The following is a 19,994-nucleotide window of genomic DNA, read 5'->3' as shown; positions in this document are numbered from 1 at the left end:
GGTAGCATTACTCTGCATTAGCAGCACTTATGGCGTACAGAATATGTGGGCGCTTCATAAGCCAACTCCACCATTCCACCCGCCTTCAAACGAAAGACCTTAGAAAGAAAACGAAGAATAGAAAGACAGAGAAAGAAAGAAAGAAAGGAAGGAAGGAAGGAGTCTAAACTGTGAGATAAGCATCATGAGGGAGCAGAGCTGAGCCGGTGAGGTTCCGAGCTCTGTAGTTTTTCTTACTCGCTCCATCTCCAGCGCTCGGCAGAACTGATCTCTTCATTAAGGCGGAGGAAGAAGAAACACGCCAGCGCTTTTGTCTGCGGCAGACGCAGAGTGTTTGGAGAGCAGTACGCTTTTATTCCCTCTGCCATATTAGATTTGACTCTGTGTGGTGGTGAGAGACGGGCAGGCGTCTGTTACCGCATGTCCATTGTTCTCCACGTCCCTTAGCTAACCGCCACACTCACGTTTACAGGTATGAAAAATGTCATTATTGTGAATTTGTCGTTGATGAGGAGCATTATTCTTTCAAATTAATTTTTCTCTAGCGTGGCACGGCGACGGTGTAGCAGTCACAAGAAAAAGAAAAGAAAGAGAAGAAGAAACAGGGACTGAATCAACAACTTCAGTCTAATCTGGTATCTTGTTCTCCTAAATAAATAATTATATCAAAATGAAGACCAGCGCACAAATCAGCCCCCTAAATTGCGTTCATGAAATGTATACGATTACCATGAAAGGCTCAAATTGAATTTTCTTTCTTATAAAAAAAGTAATAATTGATTTGACATTTCTCAGTACTTCAAAGGCCCGGTGCCCTGTAGGCGCGGCAGTAAATTACTGTAGAAAGAAGATTTGCCATTAGTTGAGTGTCAAGTGTGCGCTACTAAGTTCTCTTTCTCTCTCTCTCTCTCTCTCTCTCTCTCTCTCTCTCTCTCTCTCTGTCGGTCTCTCTGCGCACCTAAAACACAGACCTGTGTGTCTGTGTTGAGTAACAGTGGAAGTTATGGTTTTACACACTAAAGACCTGTCTGTTTCTCAGTAAACAAAGAGAGGAATGCTCTCTTGTTCAGCGTACATAGAAGGCAGCTGTTTTGTTTATGTCTTTTCCAGGGAAATCACCTATTTGTCCTCTTCCATCTTTCACACAGCTGACTGCGGGTGTCGTATGATGTCCCTGCCCTAGTGGTATTTGTGTTCTTCTCTCTTTGCTTTCACCACAATTTATTTTTTAACATTTCATCACACTCTCATGCCTATGTGCATGAAATTTCAGTGCGTGTATTATGAAATAAAGGTGCGTGTATTAGACACACACACACGCATGCACACACGCGCACACACACACACACGCACACACACACCCCTTGCTGTTTGGTGTATGGAGGTGATTAGTAGAATCCGCAGGCTGTGGTGGAAGGGCCCAGATGAGAGAGAGAGAGAGAGAGAGAGAGGGAAAGAGAGAGAGAGAGAGACTGCTCTTATCTCAGGCAATTAATCAGAGAGACTCATATTGCGGGACAATTATTCAAAGCTTTTTCTTGAATAACTTACAGCCGGAAGCTTCTGGAAGTTTTTTTTTTCTCCCCTTCATCCCCCCCTGGACGTGAAGGTCATGAGAACATAGAGACAGTAGGGCTGAGCAGTGGGGTGGGGGTGGGGGGGTGGGGGGGGCTGATGGTAAATCATAAAGTACACAGAATGTGTGCATGTGCCCAAGATACTACTGACAAGGTCAAAGTCATCCAAAGTCTACTTGTTTTTAAAGACTTTCTCCCTCTCTGCTTTTTTTGTTTCACACATACAGTATGACTCACGCACAGTATTTTCTTTTCTGCTCAATCGTTCAGATATGTGGTGTGTTTACTTGTTATTTTCCTAATTTGATGGATTTAATGTGTCACATTAACATTAACATGTTTAACATCTAGCATTTTTTTTTTTAATCTAAAATCACGAGCAAACTTGAATTGCGTTCTGTAGACTGGCAAGGTTTAGAAGACTCCTTTAGGTTTAATGTTAATGTCTTTCTCACATGATTACCCTAAATTCCGTTTAAAGACACGTAATGTGTTGTGTTCCATACATTCTGATTGGTTTTATGCTGCGATACAATGCCTCTGCTGTTGCAGTGAGGAAACTATTGGTAGCTTGAAGTTGATCTGAAAACTGTCAAACTTAAAACTGTTGATAATATGTTGTTGTGTGAAAATCTGTAGATTTGAGGGTTTTTAATACACCATAATAATGCATGTGGTGATAATGATCAAGTTACAGTGGAATTCAGCACGTTGTTTTATTAGAAAAAAATGATTTCACCAGTAATGAGTGGTGTAGAAATTTACATAAATGCACTTTTATAAATGTATTATGAAGAGTCAGTGATAGGAAAAGTAAGGATTTAAATCTCATAGTGTTTAAAGTCCTCACACCTTTGCAGACCTCACCTCAAGAAAAGGAGATAACTTCTGTCTTAGGAACAGTGTCATTTGTAAGACATACAACAATATACCTTTCTTAGTCATCTGTGGTTTGACTGTTCTCCTGTTTTAACATTTCCTAGCAATGCTGAATGCACATATGCGATGTGAATAAATAATTATTATTATTACTTTTTTTCAGTATATTATCTATATTAACCAACAACTAATCTGGGAGTTTGACTTGTCCCAACCTAAATGTCATTTCGGTGTGGTTATAATTAGATATTAACAAGGGTTAATTAAGATGGCATGTATTTGCTAAATTGGTGTTGTTAGGCAAATGTCGGTTATAAAATATGCTTCACAGAGATATTATAGATAAATGTTAAAAGTACATTAAAATAATTAAAAAATATATACGCATATCTGATTGAATAGCTATAGGTGTTTATAAATTGCATCTTTTTATGACGGTAAAGAGTTTTGCGTACAGTTTGAAAACTCTCTGAAATTTTAAGGATTATAACAGCCAGAAGAAGCATTCAATGTCCAGTTCAGTTTCAATTCCAAAAGTCACAATCCCTTTTCAGTTCCAGGACTTGGACATCATATTATAAAATTCTGTATCTGATTCAGCTGAGGCAGACTACAGTTTAACTAAAATTGGAATTTCCACGTACGTAGCTGTTAAGTTGCCGCAGTAATATCTTATAGAAAACTCTTTAAGCGTATTGTGTTTAAACAGTTACTCTTACAGGTTGCCCACACACACACTTAAACACACAAACACACATCGACCTGCAGCTCTGTCAGATGTTAGTAATTGTGGGGCTGTGCGGTGCAGTGGAATTGGAACATTAAATGCATCTTATCTCGCCTCGTTTGACCAGCGTCTTTTTCCCCCTCACATTGATTGGAGCCCCAATAAATGAGCTGCCTTTAATTGCACCAGGAGTTTTGGTTTTTAATGTACAGGAGGGAGGCAAATAAGGAGGGAGATTTTAATGAAAATGATACGGGAGTGCCTCAAATAAGGTATCTGTTGCACCCCCTCACCTCTGTGTGTGTGTGTGTGTTGGTCTGTGTGTGCACGTGTGGTTGTGTCTGAATATGTGTGTGTGTGTGTTGGTCTGTGTGTGCGTGTGTGTGTGAATACGTGGTTGTGTGTGTGTGTGTGTGTTGGTCTGTGTGTGTGTGTGTGTGTGTGTGTGTGTGTGTGTGTGTGTGTGTGTGTTGGGGCGGGTGTGAGAGGGACGGTGAGTGTGTAAGAACATGAGTACTCGAGACACAGTTAGTTGAGGCACTGGATCCCTCTCAGCTGACAGCTCTCTCCCTTCTTTGCTCCATTTCTCTCCTTCTCTCTGCCCCTTATCTTTCCGTTTTAATTACTTCACAATGTGTGTCTCAGCTTGTTTTCCTTTCTGCACACCACTTTCTCTTCTTTTTTTTTTTTTATAGCTTTATGGATTTTGGTCTTCATCACATGTACTCTTTAAATTTGTTTTGTTTTTTAAGTGACACAATCAATTAAGAGACAGTGTGCAAATTACAAGTCACTGTTGCTCCCTCCTGCAGCCAAGTTCAGTTCCGTTTTTTTCCGTCCATTTGCAAATGAAACGCAGTTGGGTATAAATGAAAGCAGTTGGGGTTTTTTTTTGTTTTGTTTTCCTCCTTGTCTGATTAGAGAATATTAGATCTGAGAATGCTAAAATTATTCACAAAGTCCTAGGATTCCTAGATGCCTTTTCCACTCTCTCTCTCTCTTTCTCTTCTCTGCTCTGCACTGTTGCATTATGACTCACTAATGTCACCCACATTATTTGTATGAGAGAGAGAGAGAGAGAGAGAGAAAGTGAAAAAGAAGAGCTGGAGGGAATCAGGAGGAGAGGGGATGGAGCCGTAAAATGCAAATATCACCCGCGCAGCTCTCACAAATTAAATGTCAGCACGTGAAATATTGTCAGGTTTCATTTGGCGCAGAGGAGTGCGGGATGACAAATCCATATTCTTCCTTAAAATAAAATTCTTATTACGGCAGAAGCGGTAATCAGGGCGGGACAAAGCAGGCCGTGATTAACGATAGCAATTTATCGTATGAGGAGGAGAGAGAGGGGGAGCGGGCTAAGCAAGAGACATCATCGTTATCATAATTCATATCATAAATAACGCCCAGAAGCCAATCACAGGACAGCGGACGTGTCATTCCAAATAACCTTTGATAACAATTACCATCACAGGCAGTGAGTAGAAACCCCAAAGTCACAATGTTATCTTATCCCTGTTCTCTGCCTGTAGAATACAACAGTATTACCATATAGATTACACTATTTATAATGGAGCGTGTCACAGGCCCCTGCCGCTTGCCTCTGCTCCATTGTGGTCCAGAGGCAGCGGAGAGGATGTTGGTTTGGCCAGATTACGACCTGGGCTTTCTGCATTGAGCCCCCCGCCCCGCCATCACCACCACTCACATGCCCCACCCCACCCCACCCCACCCCACAACACACACGCTCCCATTTCCCAACATACTATCACATCCCAAACACATGGTCAGTGCAGCCGACACAAGGAGGGATACTGGTAGAATGTGTGCCTGCATGTCCATGCATGTATGAATACATTCATACATTACACAGTAAGGACACATTGGGAATAGCTGGAGTAGTTGTATTTTGGTTTTATATTATCTAAGTGTCAGGACCTGCAAACTGTGCCCTGTGTGTGTGTTTGTGTGTGTGTTTGTGTGTGTGTGTGTGTGTGTGTGTGTGTGCGTGTGCGTGTGTTCTTGTTCTCAGAGCGGTACGTAATGAGTCGATGATGATTTTGATCAGTTTGTGTGATATCCGCTCCAACTGAGTTCATATCGTGTTTCCTGTTTCCTTTTCTCCCCACTTTCTGTGTTTCTTTCTCCTTGCTGAAGTTAAACATGAAAGAGGCATGTGTCTGTGTAGTCCTACAGAATCTAAACATTAGATTTGCATATTGATGTTTGACTGAATTCACTTGTATTAAAGCACTACATATCCCATCCTGTTTTCTACTTAAGTGTCTACAAAATTCGATAATACGGAATGTGTAGGATTGTCACAAGACACATTATGTTAACGTTCTCTCTCTCTCTCTCTCTCTCTCTCTCTCTCTCTTTCAGATGAGGAGGAGGAGGAGCAGGTTCCTGCTGACAGGGGCACATCAGCAGAAGCTATGCAGGTCTCTCTGGGAGAGGATGAGGATGCCGTGGGTGAGGAAGACGAGGAGAACGACGAAAACTGGTTGGGCAGGAGAGGACCAGAGAGCCCACGGCCCGAGGGTCTTCTGCCTGCCGCCAAGAGGCCTCGTCTGGGCACCAAACCTGGCACCAGCCCCGAGTGGAGCTTTGAACCACGGGAACCCCTGAGTTCCCTCAACCCTCAGCGTCTGCCCCCATCACCACCACCCCCCCTCTCTCCCGAACCTCTCCGAACTGGGGTGGCACCACCCACTCCCGGACACAGGCCCAATCTCCCTTCGCCGTCTACTGGCCGACAGAAGAACAAATCCCCCAAAAGAGGCGGAAAGTCTGCCCCCTTGAGTGTAACCTCCCGCCCTCTGACCATGACTCCGCCCAAGAGTAGCCAGAAAGCGGGGAAGAGATCACCTGGGCGACCCAGGAGCCCCCGCGCCCCGCGACCTGGACCCACCCCACCAGGCAAAGGCGGGCGGGGCTGGTCAGAGACGCCTCCGGAGGGTGGGGCTCACAGCTCCCAGGCCAGGGATCACGACCCCGGGGACGAAGCGATTGAAGATTCCATCGCCGCGGTAATTGCCCGAGCTCGTGAGGATGAACCTTCGGACCCTTTTGCCTACGACTCAGACTCAGACAGCGAGGGCCTTCCCAGCCCGTCCAAACCCATCATACCCAAACACACCCATGCCCTCAACGTGCCCAAACACACACACACGCTCAGCCACGGCAAACACACGCACCCTATCGGAGGAAAACACCAGTCCACCCCGCTAACCCCGCACCAGGCCCCTCTGGCCCGATGGACTATGGACGACTCCATTGATGAGGTCATCCGCAAAGCAAGCCAGGGTCCACCCGCCCCTTGTGCGTCTCCTCCCGAACCTCCGTACTTCTCCTCACCCTCTGCGTCTCCCCCCACACCGCAACCTCCCCTCAAACCCCCGCAGGACAGGAAAGAGCCCCCGGCCGCTGCCGCCGCCGCCGCCCTGAAGAAGAAACTCAAAAAAGACATGAAGACCAAACTGAAGAAGAAAGAAAAAGAACGGCAGAAAGAGAAAGGCAAAGATAAGGGTAAAGACAAAGGAAAGAACAAGGAGAAGAATAAGGAGAAAAAGAGAGAGAAGGAACGAGGGCAGATGGAGGAGAACAAGATGGCTTGGCCAGAGTTATCACTGACGGTGGAGGACAGGAGAGACGGCATGGGAGGGAAGAAGGAAAAGGACAAGCACAAGGACAAGAAGAAAGATAAAGAAAAGAGTAGGAAAGACAAAGAGAAACGGGACAAGGGCAAAGAGAAAGGAAAGGAAGAGAGAAAGCTCTCTCTCGGGGTGAAGGAGGTGCCTGTGCCTCCTCTCTTCAGCCCTTCCTCTTGTCTCCGTGTGCCCTCAATGCTTCCCCCCTTGGGGCCCATCCTCCCCGAAAAACTGTTCCACCCAAAGGATGTCAAGCCCAAAGAGAAAGACAAGAAAAAGGACAAGAAAGAGAAGAAAAAGAAGAAAGAGAAAGAGAAGGAGCGAGAGAAGGAGCGTGAGAAAGAGAGGGAGAGGGAGAGGGAGCGGGCCAGGGAGAAAGAGAGGGAGAAAGAGGAGAAGAAGAAAGAGAAAGAAAGAGAAAAGAGGGAAAAAGCAAAAGAAAAAGAGAGGGAGAAACCCAAGCTAGAGAAAGTGAGTTTGCTTGTCAGACTTTGTTTTATAGTGAAGACTCTTTGTCACAATGATCTCACAGTATTGAGATGAGTCTTAAAGCCATTGTGTGTGAGTTTTACATAGGTTGCTAACATAATCCCACGTATGCTTCACACGGCATGTGTAAATCAACTATGACTGATGTCTTAGGCTTGTGTGCGTGTGTGCATGTGTGCGTGCGTGTGTGTGCGTGCGTGCGTGAGTATATACATATTGTGTACTTTTATGATCAGAGACAGATTATCAGGCAGCTAAATTTACAATTCCATCTTTTCTGCTCGATTTGACCACGGAATCCTGTTGTTTCTCTCATCTGGACACACACACACACACACATTCACACATGCACAACGGCCCGTCAATCTGTGTGCAAATCAAACAATGGATAATACTCACACCCCAGAGATTCTGTTTACCCAATCCCCTGCCCATTTTACTGTGTGCCTGTACGTCTGTTTGAGCCTGATCACGAGAGAGAGAGAGAGAGAGAGAGAGAGAGAGAGAGAGACAGACAGCGTTTGCTCCTTTTTATCCATCCATTCCTCCTGTCTTCTTGCAAAGTCCAACAATAGTGATAATATATGTACTGAGTTTTTATGTCATTTGGAATTCACCTTACACAGTTAGTTCTATAATTCTCATTTTCTTCCTTCTTTTGCTTACTCTAATTCTCTTTTTGTCCCTCTGTCACTCATTTATCTATTTTTTCTTTCCTTCTTCTTTCTTTCTTCTTCTTCTCTCTCTCTGTCCTCCTCTGGGAGATGGAATTCAGAAAGTGATTTCTTTCCTCCCTCTTCCTCTTAAATCTCTTGATCACTTTAATTTTTTGCAAGGCTGCTTTACTGGTGTCCTAGAGAAAAAAAAACGAGTGAGAAAGAAAGAGAGCGAGCAGGAGGAAAGAAAGTGTGAGAGTAGTGTTGAGTTGGGAGGCTTTATCAGCGACTGCCCTGAGGTATGTGTGGAAGGACTTAAGTCCGCAGAGATTAGGGGAAAAATGCCGTCCGTAGCAGTAAGGGGCTTATAGCAGTGCTTGTATTAGTTCAGGTGAAAAGAGTATTGCTTTTACATAAAACCGGACAAATCCTGCCACAATGCCTCAGCCGTCAAGCCACAATGGAATCTGCTATCTCTAGACCTCAACTCCCATCCAGGCCAACTCAGTGAACGCTGGCAATCTAAATACTACCAACAGTACACAGTGCATTCCATACAGGAGAGAGTGAAGAGTTTGGAGAGTGAAAAAAAAAGGAAAGACCCCCTCAGATCTCCTGTCAGATCTTGCTTTGATTAATATCTAGCCCCCCCCGCCGCCCGCACACACGCACGCACATGCACACACACACAAACACACACAAACACACATATGTGCATGTGTACATAAACAGGAAATGGCAAAAAAGTTCAGATCTTTCCTTGGCAGTTTTATTCTGTTTGAATTGAGTGCACCCGCAGTAGGTCGCAAACACCCTGTAAAATCTGCTATTGTCAGCTCCTACTAAACTTTACCCGTGTTTTGAGAGGTGCACGGCTGCAGTGTAGCTACATGAAGGACTGTTTCACAAGCCTTTCCTCAGGTCGCTATGTTACCAGAGATATAACTTGAAGCAGGATTGGCGCATAGCATAGCATCGCATCAGTGAGTTGGTTGGAATGGGATTACGTGACAAAGTAGGAATGAGATTATCAATCAGAATGGGATGATGGAAGAAGGATGGGATGGGGGTGTGTGGGTCCCTATTGTTTTGAGTACAAATTCTTAAGTCTTGTTAAACCTTGATAACCTGAGAGCGCCGTCTTCTTTCTTGCTCTCTGTCTATGTGTCTGGTCTTAGATGGAGAGCTGCAGTCTCTGGGATGGGAATGACACAAAGAAAAAGCTTGTATTGTTCGCAGTTGTATAGGATTATTGTATTATAACTCTTTCAGAACCTAAGAGTTAGCCTTTCAGTTCTTTTATTTTTCTTCGTATCAGTTCTTTGGTTCATAAATCTCACTCTCTTTTTTTTTTTCTCAAAGAACGCTGTCAGTCACTAAAGCCACAGTAGGTATAGCGCTTTTACATCCATTTAGGACCTGATTAATCAATTTAGGCCCCTCCACATGCTACGTTTGGAATAAAGAGGGAGTGTGCTTTGAATGAACAGGGCTCATCGCGATACAGAGCAGGTTAAGTAGGACAGGGCACTTTCAGGGGTGAAAGACATTGTAACATACCTCCTCAACCACTTAAAGGTGGATCATTAGCATAAGCAGATAGCATTATCAGAACCTGCCATAGTGGGTGACCCTGAGACTACACACACACACACACACACACACACACAAAAGCCTTATCATGCAGGCACAGGGCCTACACACTCATTCCTTGGGGAGACTATGACTTGTGTACATGTCTGTCTGGAGGTGTGTCTGCTGGGTCTCTCGTGCTAATACCAGAGGTACCATGGTTGTAAGCATCCCAAGTAAAAACCATCACCAGTCAAATGAGTTTTCGTTCAAACTCAGCAGTACTCCACTCACATTCAACATTTTTTTACACCTTGCCTCTGTAAACCAGAATGAACGCTGTGAGGTTACACTGCACCATCCACAGAGCACTAGCAAATGTGAGCGCTCAACTGAACTTTGAACTCATCTGTACCAAGCTATTGATGACCTATAAGTATAGGTCTTTGTAATATTTGTGCATTTCACACTTGTAGTGGGAGTTAGAGGCGTGGCTCCAGTGACCAGACCTCTTGAGGTTAATACCTGACCCATCTGCAGGCTCTCCACTCATTTTGTTTCTGTTTGAAACTGCCCTTGGTTCTCTGTTGCCTTTCCCCTTCTCAGCATCAGTTTAACTTGAGATTGAACTAGCACCTATCTCTCCATTTACACATGAATCAAACAAAATGTCTTTGTGCAGTACATGCTATACGCTGTCATTGAGACTTGCAACAGTCCTGAGAATGCTGTTTGATCAGCTTTGAAGCTAACTTAGTGGCTGACTAATTATTGGTTGTCTCATAGCAATAAGGAGAATACCCTTTCCAGTGTTGTCCACCTAAAGGAAGTCAGTTTGTTTGGTTCCTTTGTCTTCCAGTGGCTGGCAGCTAATGTAGCACAGTTGAGATTCGAACAGTTGTAGAACAAACTGGGTGTATGCCATTTTGTAGCCATCTGTGTGTCAGTTCTCAGGCTCTCTTCTGTGTCTATCTCTGTCAGCAGTAGTTATGGTAATAAAGGCTTTTGTCTGCTGTGATGGAATCTGAGAGTTAGAGAGATTGAGAGAGAGAGACGTGGAGCAAGCTTCTCTCTTTTTGTTTTTCATTTGGGAGCAACGTGCCTGTTTGCATTTGTGTATGCGTATGCTAATAGCGCAGCTAACATGCCTTCTCATGGTCTGATTCAAAAAAATGATGCAACCTGCCAGACATTCCCTTGTTTTTGCTGATGCTCACTTTTTCCCTTTTTTCCTTTTTTCTTTCTTTTTTTCCCCCCTTGTATGGCAGAGAGAGAGAGAGAGAGAGAGAGAGAAAGGAATAGGAGGGAGGAGCGTCCAAATCCACAAAAGGTTTTTGTCATAAATGCATGCGGGACAATAAAAAACAAAACCATTAAAGAGAGAAAAGACGTGTTTCTGTGTTAAACAATTAGTGCTGCAGCATTATGGCGGATCTGTCTTGGACAAAGGAGCATCAGCGGCAGGGGTTCCTCACAGACACGTACGCACAAAGAATCGCCTCTCTCACTCACGTTAAGCCTCAGCAAAGCCTCTAGAGACAAATACTACACTACTCTCTCCCTGCTCAGCTAGTACTATCTCACCATCATTCCATCTATCCATCACTCACTCACTCACATGCAACTGCATCATTCTTCATCTCTCTCTCTCTCTCTCCCTCTCTCTCTCAATATCCTCTGCTTTCTGCCTCTCAGGCTCTCCATCTTGTCCTCATTGTTTTTTGCTCTTTACTTTTATTCATCTCCACCATCATTGTAACTTGACCAGACGATTGATAGAAAGGGGTGTGTGTGTGTATGTGTGTGTGTGTGTGTTCATCTTCCTATGCAGTGGTTATGTTAAAATGCTATGTTCGCCTACATGTGTTATGACTTTTCCAGTCCAGTGTAAGGATTCAACCCCATTTCTTTGGGTTGAAATAAATGAGTCAAAAAATGTTAGTTTCTGTAACTGATGTGAGATTATAGAATCTGTCGGTTTATAGCTGTGTCAAAAGTTCATAAACCCCCTCTTCACCTTTTTTCTTTCATGTTTGCTCTATTTCTCTCTTCCTTTTCTCTTTCTCTCCCTCTCAAGGTGGAGCCTCCTGTGGTCCCTCCCTCCCCTGTCATACCTAGACTGACCCTTCGGGTTAGAGCTGGACAGGACAAAATGTAAGTATCTCACACGTGTGCACACATTCTCACACACACACACACACACACACACACACACACAAGCTTATGAGACTACTCCCTGTGTGGTCAGAGACTCTGTGACTCTGTGCAGGTGTGTGTTTCAGGCGGCTGGTCATGTGATCAGTCCCAGTAGGGCAGTGAGGGCTTTGAGGAGATGAGGAGGGGTGAGGTTAATGAGACTCCCCCCTGCGCCCCTCCTGCCATGCACTCCTATGAATAGCCCCAGTGTTCACACCACTTAACCCACACAAACACATACATACTCTCAAAGCATGCTAGCGACACAGGTAAGGGTGCTATTCAGTGCTTATGACTGTGTGTGTGTGTGTACGAGAGAGAGAGAGAGAGAGAGAGAGTGGGAGCAGTAAAGAAGCACCTGTGGTTTTTTGTATCTTGTCAGAAGCAGTGTGCACATAGAGGTACATGACTGGCTACTTTCAGGGAAAACGTTAATGGTTGTTCATGGCACCTTTCCTTGAAAATGAGACAAAACTATTTTTTTTTTTTTTTTTTTAAATGTTGTTGACTGCATATTGCATTAGTCCCTTATCTTGAGTCAAAGTCAAGTACATGGAATCTGATTGTGAGTGAAGCCACAGGCTGTCACCTATGCTCCAAATGTTCTAAGGTGAACATGCTCTAAAATGCTCTGAAAACTATGCTATAAACAAAGCAATCAGATAACTGGATATTTGTGGTATACTATTGCAGTAGATGGACAATTTCATATACAGGTTGAGCATCCCTTATCCGAAATGCCTGGGACCAGAAGTGTCTCGGATTTTGAATTTTTTCCAATTTTGGAATACAGTCGTGCGTCGCTTAACGACGGGGATACGCTCTGAGAAATGCATTGTTAGACGATTACGTTGTTGTGCTAAAATCACAGAGTGTACTTACACAAACCTAGATGGTATATCCTACTGCACACCTATGCTATGAGGTATAGCTTAGCGCTCTTAGGCCACAGACCTGTACAGAGACGCGGTAAACACGAGATGTATAAGGCCGCTGCTGGCGTAAATCGGCATAGTGTTTTACAGCAAACCTTTTTTTTTTTTTTTTTTTTTTATAAGTGGAGCCTACACTCACATGAGCCAGTAACATAGTTGTTTATTATCATTATCAAGTATTATGTGTTGTACATAATTGTATGTGCTATACTTTTATACGACTGGCAGCGTAGTAGGTTTGTTTACACCAGCATCACCACAAACATGTGAGTAATGCGTCATTGTCACCCATAGGGGTATCTGCAGCCCTTTTTGACATTTTTAACAATATCTTTGTACCACAAAGCAGAGAATAAGCAGAAAACACAGTGAGTAATGCAGTTAGGCCTGGCGTTTAAGATGGTTGGTAACAAACTGTCACCAGCAGAGCGTCACAGCCCCACATGGGCAAGTGAGGTCAGGTGTAGAATTTTCCACTTGTGGCATCATGTCAGCGCTCAAAAAGTTTTGGATTTTGGAGCATTTCGGATTTTCGGATTAGGGATGCTCAACCTGTACCAGCTTTTGTTCAGACATAGCAAAGCTGCCCAAGCTCAGGTGGTGCGTGGCCAAGCTTTAGCTTGCACTTTATTATGGTAATGTGTTTTTGTTATAAGTGTCTTATTTGTAGCTAATGTGTGTTTTGAAGGGACCTGACCATCAGTCTTTGTTCATTCTTGTGCTTCGATGCCAAAACCTCAATAAAACTGAAGCTCATTGGCTCATCCTGCTTTGCACATCCCCAACTGGGGTTACACTGCCTCAGCGTTACCCCCTCCAACACTGGTGCACACAAACCCCCAGGAGAACCATGGCAAGCAGAGTGAGGCCTGTTTCACAGTGCTGACGTTGTCTGAACCACTCGTTCCCGTGCCTGTCCACTAAGTAGGTTCCCAGAGTTCAGTACTGATCGCCAGCAGCCTCGGACTCTGCCTATCTCAGCGTCCTATCTGTTTTACTGGCCACAGTGCACCCGTTGTTCTTAGGTTTGGAGCCCGGCCGGGAGCTCAAATTGCAAAGCAAGTACCCATCGTTTTTGTGACATCATTCCTGCAGTGGTCAGGGATGATCCCCACACTTCAGTCCTTTAAGCCAAGATCGCAGCACTGCTGGAGAAAGGAGCAGGCTACCCTCTGCTCACGGTAGTGATGAGGCAAGGGTTGTGTTCCACTTATGTTCTTGTCCCCCAGTGGGGCAGACGTTTTTGCTCCATCTGAATTTTGAATTGGTTAGATCAACTAAGTTGCCAGAATTTACATGAACTGAAATGAGGAAAGAGCTGCTCTGCAGTTGTCCTCTGCGGTCATCCTCCTTCTCAATCCTGCTCTTTGGCCTGAAATGCCTCTCAGGTCATTAGTGGCTGTCACCTCCACCAGGGTTGGCCCATATGGTTTGATATTCATATCAAGGTATTTCCCACGATAAAGATTAAATATCAAAATATATACTTTTTGTTCTGCATCACGCTGATAGTGATTCCAGATTTGTAGAGGTCATGTTTATTTCTAAGTCAGACCAAGAGAAGCTAAGACATGGAATAAAATGTGGGGGAAAAATGTACAAACTTGCGGAGGTGAAAAATTGCGCTGCCACATGTACTCCCATTACAGCCAGAACAGCCTGATGTTTGAGTTCAAACTAGTTCCAAATGATTGGCCTGGATAACTTCCCCTTCTTATCAACCAATTCATTGGCCCTAATTGAGCACACTTTCTTCTTTTACATTCATTTTGTTCTTTCTCTCACACAGTGCATTTTCTCTTTTCAGTTTCTTCACTTGCTGAGTGAACAGCTGAATTAGCTAATTAGCCAAAGCTAGATAGTAGCCAGTCTGATTAGCTGGGATAAAGCACTGTGAGACACCTTTGCCAACAGATGCACAGACATCAACATTTTGTGAAATTTACTATATCATGTTACTCCAAACATGTCAAAATCTGTATGGTGGCATGGTTTCACGCTTGTATACAGACTACAACTATGCCCCACCACAGGAGGGAACCTGACTGCACACTGCTTGTTCTATGTAGTCTCTCACACCTTATTTATCTCATCTTATCTGAGAGACAGACCACCCTATTATTTGTTATAGTGTGAAATTTCAACCCATGCCTTGTCTGTGCTGTCTCCTTGGTGATCTGCCCCTGTCCACAGAGAGAGCCAATCAGGCATTTTACTGGCATTTCCCAACTGGTTTATAGGGTGTGTTCTTCTAAAGTAGACAACCAGAGTATGATCTCATGACTATGTTCACATCCACTCTTCTTGTAATTCAACACACAGTAGAGGTGATGTTAAACACTTAGTCAAGACTACACAAGTTGTGCGTTACTACATCTTAAGCCACTTCCAAGTCAGGTACACACCGCACAGCATCTTTAAGTTGGAAACAAACTTGTGAAAGTAAAAAACACTTTAGTCTCTCATTGTTATAATTAATATATAATGTATGCTGTTGTGTGACTGTCTGTAGAGCGATATAATTTTTGTTCGTTTTCCAAAACTCTAGAAGCAATTTTGAACTGTCTGTTTTGTGGAAGACCACATTCCCAGGTGAATACAGCCCTCATGTGCAGACAAACTACTTTTACTCAGAGGTAGTTCAATAATACGGTAAAAATATGTTCAGGTGTATTGAAAGTGTAATGCTGTTTTCAGCATAACATTCAGTGTGTAGTTTGTGTGATTAGCGATTAGCATACAATTGAGCTAAGATTGCTTGAGCTAGCTGTGTGACAGCATCATTGCTAGTTTGCTAGCCAAAAAACACAATATTACAGCTGCTACAAATCTGCCATTAGCCCATCAGCTGAAGCACACATTATGATTTACTTGGTCAAGGGTCTTGACATGGTGTAACAAACCATTAAAACTGGTTACTTTGTCCATTGTCTTCATTATGCGTTGTAATGTTTATATTTAGCAGTTTTGCCAAAGGAGAGCTAATCAACCTCTACCCTAACCCTCTAGATCTTATCAAGGCGCAAGACTGCAGTACCTTACATTTCACATCCATAGAGTGTTTTTTGCTAGTTTTATCCACACCTCTTTCTCCTCCTGGTCCCAGGCCTGTAGCACTCGTTATTCTGTTGTTCTCCTCCTCCTCCTGGTCCCAGGCCTGTACACAGGTCTTCTGCCGCCCAGTAAGCCATATCCATTCAGCCCTGACTCTGTCTGGTGCTTAGTGCTTAAACAGAGACAGAGACCTCCATGAAGTTTATATTTTGACTGTGTATGTGTGTACTTGAGGGAACTTATTGATGTGTGTGTGTGTGCACGCGTGTTGAATCGTGTTAGATTTGAAACACTGGCTCTATTGATGCACATCAGCTACTAAAACCATGTCAACTTTGACCTCATAGAGGTCACAAGGGCACTTCCTGGATAGGCAGCACATGTCAGCTTTCTCTGTGGCCAAGTAAGAGCTGTCAGTGGAGGTGTGTGTGTGCGCACGCATGAGTGTATGCATTTGTGAATGTGTGTTTGTGTGCTAGCGAGGTGTCACTCAGATAAGACATAAATAATGAGTGTGTATGTGTAATCCAAACTGCCTGCCTCACACCCTACTCAGGGTCGGAGTTCTTGTGGCCTCAGCTGTCCGGGCGCTCCTGACCTGTCAGTCTTATCGTTACCAGGCAACCACAGGACTCCTTCCTGGACGTCAATGCCAGAGACAAACTCAGTCATTTGTCAGTTCACAGTCATGGAAATGTGTCCTGTAGATCCTCGTAGTCACTGACAGTTATAAACATATGAAAAATAATATTTGCATTTGCATTTACAAACACCTTACACTAATGAATTAAATCACCTTATATCAATGAATTTTTTTTTCCATCCAATGCTTTTTTGCTTAGTATGATGTCTCTTTCTTTCTGCCAGTGTCATCAGTAAGGTGGTACCAGATTCGGAGGTAACCCCTCCTCCTCCACGAACCCCTGTCCCTGCTCGTTCTGGTCCGGGCGCTCGAATGCGCTCTCCCCCTGCCCACCCAAGCCCTGTGGCTCCTCCTGTGCCTCCCCCACCAAGACCACCTCCGGTAGCAGCCCCTCCACCTCCTCCTCCTGTGGTCACCCAGGCTCCCCCAAGCCAGGCCAAAGCTCTCAGCTGCAGCGTGGTGACTGAGACAGTCAGTGCATATGTGGTGAGTTTCCCTCTCTCTCTGTCTCTGTCTCTCTCTCTGTCTCTGTCTCTCTCTCTCTTTCTCTCACTCACACGCACACACACAAAAAAATTGTGCAAAAAAGCACAAAGCACATTGTGATTGTTTATTATATAATAAATGCTATATTTGTCCATCCAAAGTGTTTATGCCAGTAGAGTATTGTAAAGGTGTGAGGGAAACCTCTTCTGCAGAGTTTTACCTAGGTTGTTGGTGTTCATGTATCAATATCCTCAACTGTCAATCATGGGATCTGTGTTGTGTAACCTGGATAATGTTGTTCATGGTGCTGTTTGTAACATGTGATGAGTAAAGTCTCAGTATCGCACTGACAGCATGTATGTGTGTGCCTTCTCTCCAAAGATCACAGATGAGTGGGGTAATCAGATCTGGATCTGTCCTGGCTGTAATAAACCTGACGATGGCAGTCCTATGATTGGGTGTGATGAGTGTGATGACTGGTACCACTGGTAAGAACCAACAAACTGCCCTCCAGCGCTTCTGACGACTGTCCAATGTTACGTTCAGATTCAGTGTGTCTTTGTCTAATTTACTCCTCTTTTTAGGGGACGGGTGGGATGGGATTAATGTCCACGAGCTCTTTTTGTTTCCATTTGGGATTATGGGATTGTTGGGTAAAATCTAGACTGTGTCTGAACAGCCAATTCATGTTTTTTTTTTCTAGTGTAGGCATGTACATCTAATTGGAGGAACATAAGAAACAGCAGAAAGGATTTTAATATGACAAACTTGTTACACTTTGGTCAGCTGTGTGTGTGAACTGACTTTGATCTGACACACACACACACACACACACACACACAAACACATCCTTCTTTAGGTGTGTAAAAAAGACATTAAACAAAACATTAATCAAGATCCCACAATATTAACACCAAGTGTCCTGTGGTCTAAAAAGAAACCCCAGATGGATTTGTAGTCCCCTCTTTTGTGCATGGTTGAGGTGAATCACCTGTATTCGACGAAAGTGCTTCTCAGAATGAGATAATAATGATCACAAAGAATAAGAAGTCTCTGGAAGTCTTCAACTGGAATGATGTGAGAGAAGTAATGGAAGTAGTAACAGACAGAGAAAAGAATTGTGTGTGTCTGTGTTTGAAACAGGACCCCTGCTGACACTGGTGAGGCTGATATTCACCCTACTTTTTGGTGTACCATAATTCTTTCACTTGAACTGTCGCTCTCCTCTGTTTCTGAATTCCTAGGCTTTTGCTGAGGAAAAAAATAATGAAATTATCGCATGACAATAATGAAATTTGGAAAAAATTAGAGAATGATTTTTGAACCCGTCTTTTTCTCTGTCTAGGCCGTGCGTGGGTATTTTGGCAGCACCACCAGAGGACCAGTCTTGGTTCTGCGTGAAGTGTGCCGGCAAAAAGAAAGACAAGAAAACGAAGAAGAGGAAACGCAAAGCGCACTGACTGTGAGCTCATCTCCCCTATCTTTGTACCAAGATTTGAAACATTAACATCTTAATCTAGTCTCCAACCTTTTGCCTTTTAATTTTATGTGTTTGTTTTTTTTTTTGTTTGTTTGTTTTTTTCTTTTTTTCATGCATCAGGTATTCCTTTTTAGCATGAACGAGTCTCGCCAATTATTGTGTATTTTTTAACAGAAATTTGGAGGTCCTACTTTTTTTTTTCTCCCCCCCCCCCCTTTTTTTTTTTTAAAAAAAAAATAACCAATGTACAATGTGTCTAAATGTTCTTTTTATGAACGGCAGCAGGTCCTCTGTAGTAGTATGTGTTGAAGAGCTCAAGTTTGTGAAATTCACTGCATTGTTTAAAAAAAAAAAGAAAAAAAGAAGTGTTTAAAAATCTTTTTAATATTGCTGTTCAGATGGATTTAGGCATTCTGATGAATTGAAATAAAATTGTTTTTTCCACATTTTGTGATATTTGTTTCGTGTCCAGTTCAAGGGTTCTGTACCCAGTAGAGGAGAAGTCTTTGATTCACATAGGGTACTGCACACACTGTACAAAATGCATATATGTCTTTGGTCTGTAACATTAATGTGATGATATTTCCTCAGACTGCTGAGGATACAGTACTCGGGAGTGTTGAACTGGAGTGCACGCATTAACGAAACACACAGATGGCAGAGATGTGGCTAGGCGCAGTGCTCAGCTGCATACGTGATGTTTCTGTACATGTTAGGGTTGACGCACAATTACACACATTGCATTTTTGACACCATCATCTGCTCTTCCACTCATTTGTTTGCTTTAACATGGCTTTTGTGTGCTTTCATCATTTGACATTTATCTGACACCTTCTGACACCATCAAGCATGTTTGTAAACCCAAAAACACACGTCTGTCCATTAATATAAATTTTATACAGTTTTGATTCACTATATACTAAATTATATGAAAGCAGGTAACTTTGAACACAGCTAGTCTTATATATTCTTAGCCACAAATGTGATAGGTGGAAACATATTTAGCTTTCTGGAATGTATGTGGATGTAAAATATTTTTTAAAATAATCTTAGATTTGAGTGTTTAATGCTGTAATAACACTCTGTATAACAGTTTGCTCCGTCTTTTTTACATTAAAATGTCAAGATATTTAGTCCCAGCTAAATATTTATTTATTATTTCAAGATACCATCGAATTCATAGGACTTTCAGAAAACAGGTATAAAACAAAAAAAAAAAAAAAAGGAACTGATCTCTGTTTCTGAAATCAGGAGGTTTTCCTGGGGGTATTTTTCTTTTTTAAAATGTACACAAAATAGAGGTTCACCTTTGCAGCCCAAAACAACAATAATACACTGGAACTATATTGATACAACTTGTGTATATTTACAAAACTAATGTATTTATTTCAATCCACAACTAATGTTATGATGTCAATAAATAGTTGACAATTATTTTGACTCCCCGATCACAGAGATGCCCATTATATTTCAAGTTGTACCATTTACCTAGAAAAAGGAGCTGTATGGCTCTTTGTGGAATATTGCGAATCTACCAGTGGCAGGCTAATCATCAAACGTGTGAATCTCTCTCCTTCTGTGTAGGTTGCATGTGAGATAATTATAATTTTATACGCTTAGATTCACTGGTGTCGCTATGTGCCAGTT

General features: G+C 43.1%; 1 protein-coding gene across 1 annotated transcript in view; it reads left to right on the top strand.

Moving 5' to 3' along the window:
• Nucleotides 1–18,532, top strand: part of taf3 (TAF3 RNA polymerase II, TATA box binding protein (TBP)-associated facto) — a 40,066-nt gene extending 21,534 nt beyond the window's left edge. Inside the window, exons 3-7 of the mRNA XM_030776338.1 lie at nucleotides 5,569–7,319; nucleotides 11,631–11,707; nucleotides 16,606–16,867; nucleotides 17,249–17,355; nucleotides 18,213–18,532. Of these exons, the coding sequence (XP_030632198.1) occupies nucleotides 5,569–7,319; nucleotides 11,631–11,707; nucleotides 16,606–16,867; nucleotides 17,249–17,355; nucleotides 18,213–18,327 (2,312 nt within the window). The 3' untranslated portion in view covers nucleotides 18,328–18,532. The remainder of the gene's footprint in view (nucleotides 1–5,568; nucleotides 7,320–11,630; nucleotides 11,708–16,605; nucleotides 16,868–17,248; nucleotides 17,356–18,212) is intronic.
• The last annotated feature ends 1,462 nt before the right edge of the window (nucleotides 18,533–19,994 follow it).

The sequence above is a fragment of the Chanos chanos genome, chromosome 1, assembly GCF_902362185.1.
Source record: "Chanos chanos chromosome 1, fChaCha1.1, whole genome shotgun sequence".
Taxonomy (NCBI): domain Eukaryota; kingdom Metazoa; phylum Chordata; class Actinopteri; order Gonorynchiformes; family Chanidae; genus Chanos; species Chanos chanos.
This window is presented reverse-complemented; position numbering and strand designations above follow the sequence as displayed.